The following is a 13,330-nucleotide window of genomic DNA, read 5'->3' on the forward strand; positions in this document are numbered from 1 at the left end:
CACTTTTCTGTTTCCAAGCCTTACACTCTGAAATTATATGACTAGGGTCAAGACAATAGAAACAGACCCGCTTGTCCCCTAAACGTTTAGGACTAACCTTACGTCTAACCACAGCAGCCATATCCAATTTAGCATTACGAGAAGACGGAAATAGTTCTGAACTCTCCGTACCTGAAAACTGACTTTTGGCCTGACGTGTAGAGGAGAAAACATTACGATGAGTCAAAACAAACTCATCAGCTACCACCGCAGCATCAGTCAGAGCTTGCACTTTCTGTTCATTCAAATGAACAACAACGCTTTCTGGGGCACATGCTTTAAAGTCTTCTAACAAGATCAACTCTTGGAGCTGCTCAAAAGTAGTAATCCTACTAGAAGTACACCACTTTTCAAACAGTGCCTTTTTCTCACGTGCAAATTCAACGTAAGTTTGTCTGGCTGTTTTTACATGGGACCTGAACTTTTGCCGATAAGCTTCTGGCACCAACTCATATGCTCGCAGCACAGCAGCCTTCATCACATCATAATCAAGAGATTGTTCAATGGGTAACGCAGCTGAAACCTCTTGCGCCTTACCCGACAAATTACACTGCAGCAGTAGCGCCCACATATCCCTAGGCCACAGTAGTTTTGCAGCCACACGTTCAAATGCGGTAAAATACGCATCTACTTCTGACTCTCTAAATGGTGGTAATAGTCTGATATATTTACTGACATCAAAAACTGATGGTGACTCAGCGGAACTATTATTAGAGGTGTGCACAGAATCTACTATCGGCATACCAGCCGATGAACCTGAAGATCTACTACGAGGTAATGGAACGGGTCTACCCCTTAATCTCAGAGCCTCCATCTCATTCCCATGACGCTCACTATCCCGTGCTCGTTCAGCGCCTATCACTCGGAGCCTGATGCGCTGAGCCTCACATTCTTGTCGTTTCAATTCAAGCTCTAATTCTTTTAGTTTAATTGCTAAACCAGCATCAGAAACAGATTCTTTTGACTCTATGTTAAAAACAGAACCAGCAGCCTCAGATTCATCCTCAACACTCCCATCTGGTGCTGCCAGAATGCCAGCTCCTACTAATTCCTCATACAATTTCTCTTTGATAATTTGTGTGCACACCTCTTTTGGTATGTTAACATTAAAGAAGTCTGCTATGGAAATTAAATCCTTTTTACGACACCGATTATATACTTCCAAAGTTGGAAGCAATGTAAAGGCGAGTAAGTCAAACTCCATAATTCAAGCCCCAATCTTTCCCACATCAAAAGAGCAAAAACAGCCAAACAAAGCAGAGAAAAAGGACACTTACCAATTTTGAATCACCCACCAATAGATTCCTTTTCAACTTTGTTGACAAACACATAGATAACATCCAATTGTTACAAACACTTTGCACGAGCAATCCCAGACGAGCCCCCAAATTCTGTTATATCCCTATTTAGTCTAGGGTTGAAGGAACGTGTAACAGAATAAAATCAAAGAAATAAATGGTGTGATGTGTGGAGGCAGCAAAGTTCAGCTCCCAACCCCAATACTTTAACAAGGATAACCCAAGACAAACTCAAAAGCAAACAAGGGGTTTTATTCTTATGAGTGATGGAGGATTTCAAGGCTTCAAGAGGGGGAAAAGGAGAAATAACAAACATAAACCCTCTAACTATTAAGGGGGAAAACTAACTAGGCTACACAAGAAAAGAAAAGAAAAAATAACTCCCTGACTAACTTAACCAGGAGAAAACAAGATAAAATGAAGAAAAAACACCCACCTCTCTACCAATCCTTTCTCCAAAGACTTAACATAGTAATACTAATAATAAAGACTTTAACACAGATAAATATTAGTAAATAATAACTTACAACATAACAAGAAACTCTTGTTGTAGGCACCAATTACCACAAGAGTGTTCAACAAGATGAACACTCAAGAATGACACCCTGCCATTTTAAATCTGAATTAAAAACATATTTTTATTCATTAGCTTTTTAAATCAATTTTAATTATGGATATTGATTTTAGGCCCAGGTATTTATCAGTATTTATATAAGGGTATATTTTGCTTATTATGTTGTGATTTAAATGTGTATTGGAAAGCACTTTGGGTCAATTACAAAGGTTGAGTTGAGTTGATTTAAAGTTCATATCATTTTCTCTTGGTTATAAACATGTGTAGTGTCTTGTTAAATATCAACAGCTGAAAATTGGCCATTTGTCGAGTGTCCTGATCATTAGCTATATAGCTAACCTGGCTGACTGTGTGAGTCTGCTATTTTAATTTTACCCAAGTTTCTTGACTGAAATGTGATGTCAAAACCTTTACTCTTAATGTTACATGGCAGATCCAAACAGCCACACAAAAGGTCTGTAGTACAGATAGTGTCTTTATAAAAAATTAATAATATTGGATGACCTTAGGAGAACAAACCATAAATGAATACCCTATATTACACAGTGTACAAGATCTGCTATGCCATTAATTTGGTTTCACATTATGTTAATGTATATACATAGAAAGAATTGAAGTAATATTTCAAATTATTTGTATTTTTATCACTTTTTATGGCAGACCAGTCCAGTGTTACTCACAAACAAATAATGATGTTAACCCTGTAAAACAATGTGTGTTTCACTTATTTACTCAGGAAGTATGTGGGCTGTGAGATACAGGAGGGCAATAATAATAATAATAATAATAATTGTGAGGATACTCAAGAACTGGTGCTTTCTCTGCTCCACATCACAAAATTATGGAAACAGTTGTGGGACTTTTGTGATACATGGTAAGACATCGCAAAGCTCCATGGCCCAATCTTGTTTGTGTAACATGTACTTCTATAATGGACTTCTTTTTAACATGTAACTATGTTTTCCAATCATTTGTGCAGAACGTTCTTACCCTGACTAGGAGTATCTGTCCCAGACAACTGATACAACACTGTGACCTGGCAATGAAAAAAAAAAAAAAAATAACACAAAGATTGTTTCAATCTGCATTCTGGTTTTGAGACTGACAGTGTTCCCATGGTATCTTTAACTTTAAAGAAAATGTGCACTGGAACCACTGAGCTTTGGAGCAGGTGAGTCAAGTGCTCATAGTTGATGTGCAGAACACATCTGAAAAAGATGGCAATAACCAATTATCACTGTCAGAACATGATGCTGTATTATATGAAGGGACCCTGTAATAGTACCTCCTAAAACATTTGCACAAAAGTGCTAAAATACAAAATTAGAATAAATATTACCTTACAACTGCTTTTGTTAAATACATTACAAAAATGTTAAACCAAATGATTGGCATAGCAGCTCTTGTACACTGTGTAATATAGGGTATTCATTTTTGGTTTGTTCTCCTAAGGTCATCCAATATTATTATTTTTTTATAAAGACACTGTAACGCAGTTCAATGGAAAGGAGGATGCGAGAACCGGCTTGACAATATAAATAATAGTTTAATGAGAAACTTAAAAGACAAACACACACATGACGGACATGTCCGTAAACGTCTCTCTCCGCAGTCGGCCTTTATCCCTCTCGGAGGCTTGATTAGTCTGATAAGGGACCGGGTGAGTAGAATCACGACCCGGCCCCGCCCTCCACCCTGCCACAGACACTATCTGTACTACTGAACTTTTGTAGTGTCTAGTAGTGTGTCTGTTTGGATCTGCCATGTAAAATGAGGACATTTTAAAATTAAAATAGCAGACTCATACAGTCAGCCAGGTTAACTCTAAAGCTAATGATCAGGACACTCTACAAATGGGTAATTTTAAGCTGTTAATATTTAACAAGACAATACACATGTTTATAAACAAGAAAAAAATGACACGAACTTTAACAGTATTCCTCTGCTGATATCCGTTTCTTTAAATGTTTGCGCCGTTGGAGCTTATCTGTATGTGCTTGATTCCATGCTCATGAGAGCACTGTGACTCTGGTCCCACCCTGATAGTAAAACAAAGCATGATTGGTTGAAGATAGAATGTGCTTCGATTGGCCCGAGTAATGTGGCCCTTATCTGATTGGCTTGAGTAGACGATGGGTGGAGTCAACCTAATGTAGATTTGTGTACACGTCTCGATGCTAGATTTGTTTCAAAATCGACAAATGCATGTTGTGATCCGCAAATGCACAGGAAGCGATCCACAAATAAATGTGCATGATTCACAAATGAATACTGGACAGAATTGTGTTTGTTAGTTAGAAAATATATTGTAAATAATTTTTTTATTTGCAAATCTCAGTTTATTTATTTGGGAATTCACTATATTTTGGTGAAACTCCTAACATATATTTGTAAATCTCATTCTTTTTATTTGTGAATTGAATTATTAAATTTTTTGTGATGCTCCATACATTTATTTGTGGATCTCATTTAAATTATTTGTGAACCAACTTTCTAATTGTAAATCTATTTCCATTTGTACAGTATGTTAATATGCAACAATTCCATCTCCATACCCTGACTAAGCCCACACCAAAAGGTCCACCATCTTTAACTTTATGAGTTTAAGACAAAGGAAAGTTTGGAATATTTTATCAAAATGAATTCTCTAATTAGATCAGGATGAGTTCAAGCGTACAGTTCCTTTACAACAGTATCCGATTTGGACTAGACTCAGTAAGCACAAGTCATCAGAGGTAAACATTTGAAACCAATTATTGTTCCATTAAAACACTCGACACAACCAAAAAGCTAATTATATTTATCACTGCCAAAGGGATTTTTATGAGCCCTCCACCACAAATCCCTTAAACAAGTTACTTTAGTTATTTCATTAATCCTAAAATAGTTTAGATTTTCAAATGCGAGTTAAAATTATGTAAGTGTTGCTTGCCTGTGCAAAGTTTGTCTGCACAATGTTAGGATGTTGTGGGTGATCAACATGATTACACAAGAAATTAACATGTTGGTTCCAAAACTTAATGTACCCTGAAATCAACACCATTTTCTGAATCTCTGACAAGTGCCCCAGCATGGTCTTCTAGGCTGATGTATGCTGGCTAGTGCTGGTTTGGTGCTGGTCTAGCTGGTGGACCTGCAGAGTCATGCTTTTCACCTGCAATACTGAACTGGTAATAGTCAATAAAATATGCATTCCTGTTGACACACTACATAATTTACAACTAAGGATAAGGGTTTGGGTTAGGCTCCCCCATACAACTGCATTTGGCAACAATCTGTTAATTTTACTGGGCAACTGGTCAACAATACTTTGTCCACTGTTCAGCAGTTTCAAAGTTTCAACCTTCTTTTGACAGTTTCACAATGTGATCAGTCTGGGGTGGTTGCCAGGGTGTTGCTATGCATTTTAGTGCATTGCAAGGTGTGACAGTGCGGAGGGTGGGGCTGTGTCGTGATGCTAAACACCCGACCCCTAATTAGGCTAATCAAGCCTCAGAGAGGCATAAAGGCAGACTGGAGACTGACAGTGGGACAGAGAGAGAGAATTACGGGCAGCTGTCCAACACATTTGTGTGTTTGTCTTTTTTTTTAGTTCTACATTGAAATATTATTTATATTATCAAGCCGGTTCTCACCTCCTCCTTTCCATTAATCCCTTTACACTGGTGCCGAAACCCGGGAAGGAGGAGGGATGCGCCGTAGTAGAGACATCACCACTATCATCCACCCCAACGGGCAGCCGCGGCCATCTGCCGAAGGAGCCCGGCCGCATGAGGGCAGACAAACGGCCGCCAACCGCAAAGGGAGAAGGGGCTCCTAACCGACCGCCTGGAGTGGTTAGGGCCACAGCCAGGCGCGGAGGAGACCCCTACCAGCCGATGAAACGTGGCAGGGGATGAGACCACCAACCGCGAGCGTGCAGGGGCTCCTGGCCAACCTCCTGGAGCAGGAGTTCCATCCGCCAGGGGCTAAAAGACTGCCTCCGATCCATCCGGGGAGTTGCAGCTGTCATCCGTTGGAGGAGTGGATAAGGACCAAGCTACGGCATATCAGAGGTTTTTTTTTCTCTCTCTCCTCTCTCTCTCCCACTGCCGCTCCGTGTTGGCCTTTCCCTCTCTTTTTTAAAATGTTTTTGTTAATTTGCCACGATCGCCGTTACGGTGCATAGGTGCCACATTTTTTTTTGTTTTCCTCTAATCAAGACTCAGAGAGGGATAAAGGCTGACTGGAGACTGCATTGGGACAGAGAGAGAGATTTACGGGCAGCTGTCCGACAGCTTTGTGTGTTTGTCTTTTTTTTTAGTTATACATTGAAATATTATTTATATTATCAAGCCGGTTCTCGCCTCCTCCTTTCCATTAATCCCTTTACACAAGGATATTCTGGTTGGCTGATTGAATGTTGCTAAGTGATTGCTTACATGTCCAAGTCAAAAGAACCCACCTCACGATTTGAGATATAGACAAATGTTTGCTCAGCAGCATTCTGAGACAGAAAATATGATTATAGATGCTGGATAAGTTAGATATTGTGTCCACCACATATAGATAAAAGAAAGATGAGCTGGAATTATGCCATCCAGGAACCGTGTTTACATGTCTCTGTTTTTAGACCCGTCAGACCCGTTGCCCTGACGTCTGTGGTTATGAAGTCCTTTGAGCGCCTTGTGCTTTCACACCTCAAAGACATCATCGACCCCCTCCTGGACCCCCTGCAGTTTGCATACAGAGCCAACAGATCTGTAGACGATGCAGTCAACTTGGCCCTCCACTACATCCTCCAGCACCTGGACTCCACAGGAACCTACGCCAGGATCCTGTTTGTGGATTTCAGCTCTGCCTTTAACACCATCATCTCGGCTCTGCTACAGGAGAAGCTCTCCCAGCTAAGTGTGCCTGACTCCACCTGCAGGTGGATCACTGACTTCCTGTCTGACAGGAATCAGCATGTGAAGCTGGGGAAACACGTCTCCGACTCACAGACCATTAGCACTGGATCCCCCCCAGGACTGCGTTCTTTCTCCTCCGCTCTTCTCCCTGTACACTAACAGCTGCACCTCCAGTCACCAGTCCATCAAGCTTCTGAAGTTCGCGGATGACACCTCCCTCATCGGACTCATCTCTGATGGTGACGAGTCCACCTACAGGTGGGAGGTTGACCACCTGGTGACCTGGTGCAATCATAACAACCTTGAGCTCAACACTCTAAAGACAATGGAGATGGTTGTGGACTTCAGGAAGAACTCAGCCTCACCTGCACCTGCCCCCATCACCCTCTGTGACTCCACAATTAACACTGTGGAGTCTTTCCGCTTCCTGGGAACTATCATCTCCCAGGACCTCAAGTGGGATCTGAACATCAGCTCCCTCATCAAGAAAGCACAACAGATAATGTACTTCCTGTGGCAGTTGAAGAAATTCAACCTGCCAAAGACAATGATGTACACTTCTACACAGCCATCATCAAGTCCATCCTCACATCCTCCATCACTATCTGGTACGCTGCTACTACTGCCAAGAACAAGGGCAGACTGCAGCGTGTAATCCGTCTGCAGAGAAGGTGACTGGCTGCAATCTGCCACCGCTCTAGGACCTGTACGCCTCCAGTACACTGAAGCGTGCTGGAAAGATTGTGGCTGATCTCTCCCACCCCGGCCACAATCTCTTTGAGACACTCCCCTCTGGCAGAAGGGTGAGGTCCATCAGGACAAAAACCTCACGCCACAAGAACAGTTTCTTCCCGTCCAACACTTGCCTTATCAACAAGGCCCGGTACCCACCCTGACACTCTCCACACTCCACCTCTGGCTCTACATGCCACTGTACTTACTCTGCTGTACTGCTCTCTTTTATTTTTATTCTTACTTGAATATATATACTGTGTGGACATATTTTGTTATATTGCTTATATTTTAATACTTATTTCTTATATTTAGAGAATGTGTGACATGCGCCTACAACACAAAACAAATTCCTTGTATGTGTAAAAAACGTACTTGGCAATAAAGCTTTTTCTGATTCTGATTCTGATAGGTCTGATATGTCTCAAAAGAGGCAACACTGGACACTTACCCTCATACTCTCACTCACAGTGGGAACCATACATTATTACTGCTGTGCCTCATTAGCTAGAAGTTTATCTTTTCATGAGGTCTCCAGTTCAAGTAGATCAATAAGTCATGGGTTCGATTCTCATGGAATCAGAATCACTAACCATTTACTGATAAAATGCATTGCTTGAAAGTCATACAGACAACATGAGGGTTGATTAATTTATGACACTGTTTTCCTTTTTTGATTAAAGACCATGTTAATACACATTTTTAAGTGTTTATTTTAGTGAGATAATCACATAGAACAGAGCTATTTCAAGCTCTTTCTGTCTGTGAGTCTGTCAAGACAGTTGGGAGCATGCTGCGTGCATTCAGTGATGCGTTATCCTCCATACTTGATTCTTTTATGCTGAACAGCTTTAATTTTTCTCATGCAAAACTGCTGACTAACAGGCTAATTAAGAGCACTCCCTGCTGCCTCACAGACTGAAATCAACTGTGCTTCAAAGAACTCCAGTCATCCTTGAATTCTGCTTCACTGAGATATGGCACCCTGCCATTTGGATGCCAGACCTTTTAATGTTATTTGTCAGACTGTTATAACACAATCTTATCTGGTGGGTTTGGCAATAGAATTACATTCCTAAAGGCTCTACATTGTAATTTTAAAACCTGGTGCAACCTGTCTTGCCAACCATTTATTTAATTGAATTCAAGCCCAAACAAGATTTGAGAGGGGAAGATATCAATCAAAAGCAAAGTCATATATCGCCATGCTGTTTCAGCATTAGCTATTGTAGTTTTTATTACAGGCAACATGGAGTTAAGTTAGTAAGATTCCTTTACTATGTTAGAGTTCACTGCATTGACAAATTGCCATCATGTCCAGACATGGGCCTCAGGTGCAAATTAACGAGGGTTATTGACTGAAACACTCTCCCAGAAAGCACTGCCCATTCAAGGCTTGCTACTTATCACCATGACAAAGAGGAAATACCTCAGTAGAAGTCTGCTAGTACAGTTTTTATTGGTCAGATAAGAGTGCTCTTAAGAGGAACTTTACTTATTGTATTGATCTTATTGTTTTTATTACTATTCTTTGTGTTTTTAATCATGTTTATTTTCTTATTCTTGTATAATTCTATGTATAAGAACATCTGTAAAGAACTTTGTAAACAATGTTTTAAAAGTAAAATCTTTTAAATAAAGCTTCACTTAGCAGTTGATGACATATGACAGACATTAAATAAGAAAATTAGGACAGCAGTTCCTAAGTACTACAAATCATTCAAGACCCTAAGAAATCAACATTTTTGTGTCTTTTAGTCCAGGTCTAATAGCTTTGAGGTCATCTATATGCTTGTTTACTCCTAAAAGATGACAACATTTACTTTCAATCAGTCACATTTATTTTTATAGTACATTTAAGAACAACAATTGTTCACCAAGTGCTGTACAATAAAATTTGAAATAATGCATTAGGAGACATAAAAAGATACACACAAAAAACAACAACATCAGTATGACATATAAAACAGAGTAGCACTACTACAATCCTGTTTTTGAGAAGATATACATATTAAAATCTACAGTCTTTCTCTTCCAGGAAATTTATTGATGGAAAAATATTGATGACTTTTGTCTAATCAAATGCTCTCTAGAATGAGAATGTCATGGCCCTTAATACCGCCTATGACCAAGCAAGAATCAAATCATTGTTCATGACCGTGAAGCAATTTAAACCATTTGCCTATTTATTAATATTTTTAAGGATGAGCACTTCGATGTGTCCTGCCCAAACTTAATAGGAAATACAGTACATCAACAGTCTTTAAGAGAAAGACACTGGCAGGGGCACATCTTTAGCAAGAAATACTAGTTTCTCTCATTATTTTCTCACCCTCATGATATCCCAGGTGTGTATGTCTTTCTTTCTTCAACAGAACACATTTGTTGAAAAATAGAACAATATAGCTCAGTAGGTCCTTAAAATGCAAGTGAATCGTGATCAGACCTTTGAAGCTCCAAAAATCACAGACAGTCAGCATAAATGCCATCCATACTACACCAGCTGTTACAGTAAATGGATGTCTTCTAAAGCAACACGATCGCTTCTGGTGTGAAAAAAAGATAAATATTTATAAATATAGTAATTTTTAAACTCTATAGCATGCTTCAGTTCTGCTGCTGTATGCACTTGTGACATAATCACCTTGGTACTTGAAACTCACGAGAACCGATGCACGTGTGTCACAGGTGGTAGAGCAGCGCTGTTTACAAGTGAGAAGGAGAAACATAGCTGTACAGAAGCGTGGTTGATTTTGGTTTAGATATGTATTGATCTGTTTCTTTATTCACAATGGTGCTTTTGTGTGCTCATCCTAGATGTCTCAACCGAGTGGAGAACATGAGATTACGTATGTAGCATGGCAACGCAAATATATCACATCTCATGAAGCTTACATTAAGTGTAGAATCATAGTTAAAAAGTACTTAAAGATCTATATTTTTTCACATCTAAAGGGATCGTATCGCTTTAAAATACATTCATTTATCTGCTGGAGTCGAATCGATAACTTAGATGCTGAATGTCTGTGATTGTTGGAGCATCAAAAGAGAAATCAGCATTCACTTGCATTTTAAGGACCTATTAAGCTAAGATATTTTTCTATTTTTCTTAAAATGTGTTCTGGTGAAGAAAAAGTCATACACACCTAGCATATCATGAGGGTGAGTAAATGATAAGAGAATTTTCATTTTTGGGTGAACTATCCCTTTAACAGCACAAATTCACAAAACACAGCACCACAAGATGGTGAAACGTGCCTAGACAATCCAGCATAATACAAACAATGCAATGTCTGGATTATGATTTGTATATTCTTCTGAATATGCATCAAAATGTCTGAAAGCCCCAGTTTAAAAATCCTAAAGCAATGTTCAGGATTGCTCGTGTAGATTCTATAATAATTTAGAACCAATAATCCTAAATTATTCTAGTGGAATCAAATCATCAATGAAGAGGCAAACAAGATACAACTGGATAAATTCTGAAAGAATAAAGTGAAAAGTAGTATTTTCAGTTATCCTTTAAGGACTAGTATTCATATTTGATCTAATTACAATCCATTAAGATGGCTGGTTCTGAATTATCATTGTCTGTACATTTCTTCAAGGTTTTTGACTGACGATGCCCAGGTGAAAAAGACGTACAATTAAGTGTATTAAAAATGTACTTAAATATGTTTTTAGTACAATACAAATATAATGTAATGCATTTTTAATACACTTAATTGTACGTCTTTTTCACCTGGGTGGTCATTTTGACATAAGTGTTTTGCGTCTTATTTTACTGCCCTGCTTCTTTATTGATATGTTTGTGAAGGCTTTGGTAATCTCTCAGCACTTATGGGTATAAAAGGAAGTAAAAGAGAAGAATGCCTGTTTGTATCATAAACGCTTTAACCAATGGTTCTGTTTGGCCATGTGCATTGGAAGTTTAGATATTGTCCAAAAGACACCACACTGAAAATCTGTAAAACCATTCAAACCAAAGGGGAAATTCCATATACTTAGAAATAATCAAATTCATGACAGTTTTCACTTAAAATGTTACGCTGATTATCAGGGGTGGAAGAGTACTGAAAAATCATATTCAAGTAGAAGTACTGTTACTTCCCAAAAGCTGTGGTGTGAGTAGACTAAAAGGAGCTGTCCTAAAAACTACTCAAGTAAGAGTAAAAGTGTATCTCATTTAAAAGTACTCATGAGTAGTAAGTATTGAGTACTGAGTTTCAAAACCTTTGCCCCATTATAATGAACACGGTATGCCAACTTTTAAAATACATCACTTATCTATGATAAACACTACATGAATCTGATTCCAAAAAAATACATTGTCCTCTGTTTGAGATACATGATGCACAATTTTGTGAAGTTTGTGACTGGTGGAATGTTCTGCTGAAGTATTGCTCTGCAAATGTTAATACTTTTCTATCTTTATAAAGGCTAATCATAATTATAAATTAATTTATCATCTTTACTTTCCTGGTAATTTATTATACCAATAAACACTCTCTATATCAGGGGTCGGTATTATTAAAAAACGAACAATATTTTCCAAAAATATTATTAATAAAAATGTCACTGTTTTATTCTATTCCATTAATACTTTTAAAGCTACTGAAGTTATTCAGCCAAAAGTACTGAGTAGTTTTCTCGTTTCCTTGTTATTGTTGTTTGATTAATAGCCTTTATATGACATAGCCTACTAGACAGTGCTCAATTCAGTTACATGTACATTTACATTTATGCATTTGGCAGACGCTTTTATCCAAAGTGACTTACAGTGCACTTATTACAGGGACAATGCCCCTGGAGCAACCTGGAGTTAAGTACCTTGCTCAAGGACACAATGGTGGTGGCTGTGGGGCTCAAACCAGCATCCTTCTGATCACCAGATTACCAGTTATGTGCTTAGACCACTACACCACCACCACAAATACGCTTTTTGTCACACTGTTTACGTTCACTTTAGACCAAACCGACTGCGTTTACATTAAATCCTCATCAAGATGGGCATTGGCGTAATTATAAAGTGTATTTGATCATTTAATCACGTATCCACATTAGCGCTCAAACATTAGCCGCCTGTCAATCAAACAGCACACAGCAACAGATGTCAGGAAATAAAAAGTCATTCTTTTATATTTCATCTAGATCAACCAACCAGTGGTGCTCTTACTATCATGATTGATGTAATGAACACCTCTGTTCTAGATGTGAAACATAGGCTAAATATAGAAAACCACTCAAAAGTTTGATCGAGGACTTCTCTCTTTTATCGATAAACATCTAGCCCTTTTTATAAACTTGCATTAATCTCACACAGCAGCACAATAATCTCAGTGATAGATAGTTAAATTACAGGCAACTTTATATCACACAAAATCTAGTAAGCAGAAATATTACATTTAAAACAAAATTAAAAAATTACCTCAACATGTTTCTTCAAATTTGAGGCAGGATTAATGCCGATATCTGGCTTGAGCAAGTTAAACGCACATGACACAATCAAGCAATTGGCCTTTTTCACAGCAAAAATCCCTTCCAGGTGGGACTGAGATGTTCAGCTGTAAACTGCGTGTAAACTGTAGCTGCCGTTCAAGTTTTTTTACATGTGATTTAATGGGAATCACAAGTCTCTCCCTAGCCAATCATGTTTTTAGATAAAAATAAAATCAGGACAGGGAAGTAGCGAACACAGACGGTGGGAAAATAGCAAAGTAAATGTACAGTTTCAGCATTTAAAATATACTCAAGTAAAAGTATAACATTTTTAAACTACTTAAAGTACAATTCTTGGG

At 38.5% G+C, this 13,330-nt stretch overlaps 1 protein-coding gene across 1 annotated transcript in view; it reads right to left on the reverse strand.

The window, feature by feature from the left end:
• Positions 1-2,878: 2,878 nt before the first annotated feature.
• Positions 2,879-13,330, reverse strand: part of LOC127650115 (sialidase-1-like) — a 34,560-nt gene continuing 24,108 nt past the window's right edge. Inside the window, exons 4-5 of the mRNA XM_052135309.1 lie at positions 3,059-3,119; positions 2,879-2,947 (exon numbers count right to left, since the gene is read on the reverse strand). Coding sequence (XP_051991269.1) covers positions 2,879-2,947; positions 3,059-3,119 — 130 coding nt within the window. The remainder of the gene's footprint in view (positions 2,948-3,058; positions 3,120-13,330) is intronic.

This window comes from Xyrauchen texanus, chromosome 10 (assembly GCF_025860055.1).
Source record: "Xyrauchen texanus isolate HMW12.3.18 chromosome 10, RBS_HiC_50CHRs, whole genome shotgun sequence".
In the NCBI taxonomy this organism is placed as follows: domain Eukaryota; kingdom Metazoa; phylum Chordata; class Actinopteri; order Cypriniformes; family Catostomidae; genus Xyrauchen; species Xyrauchen texanus.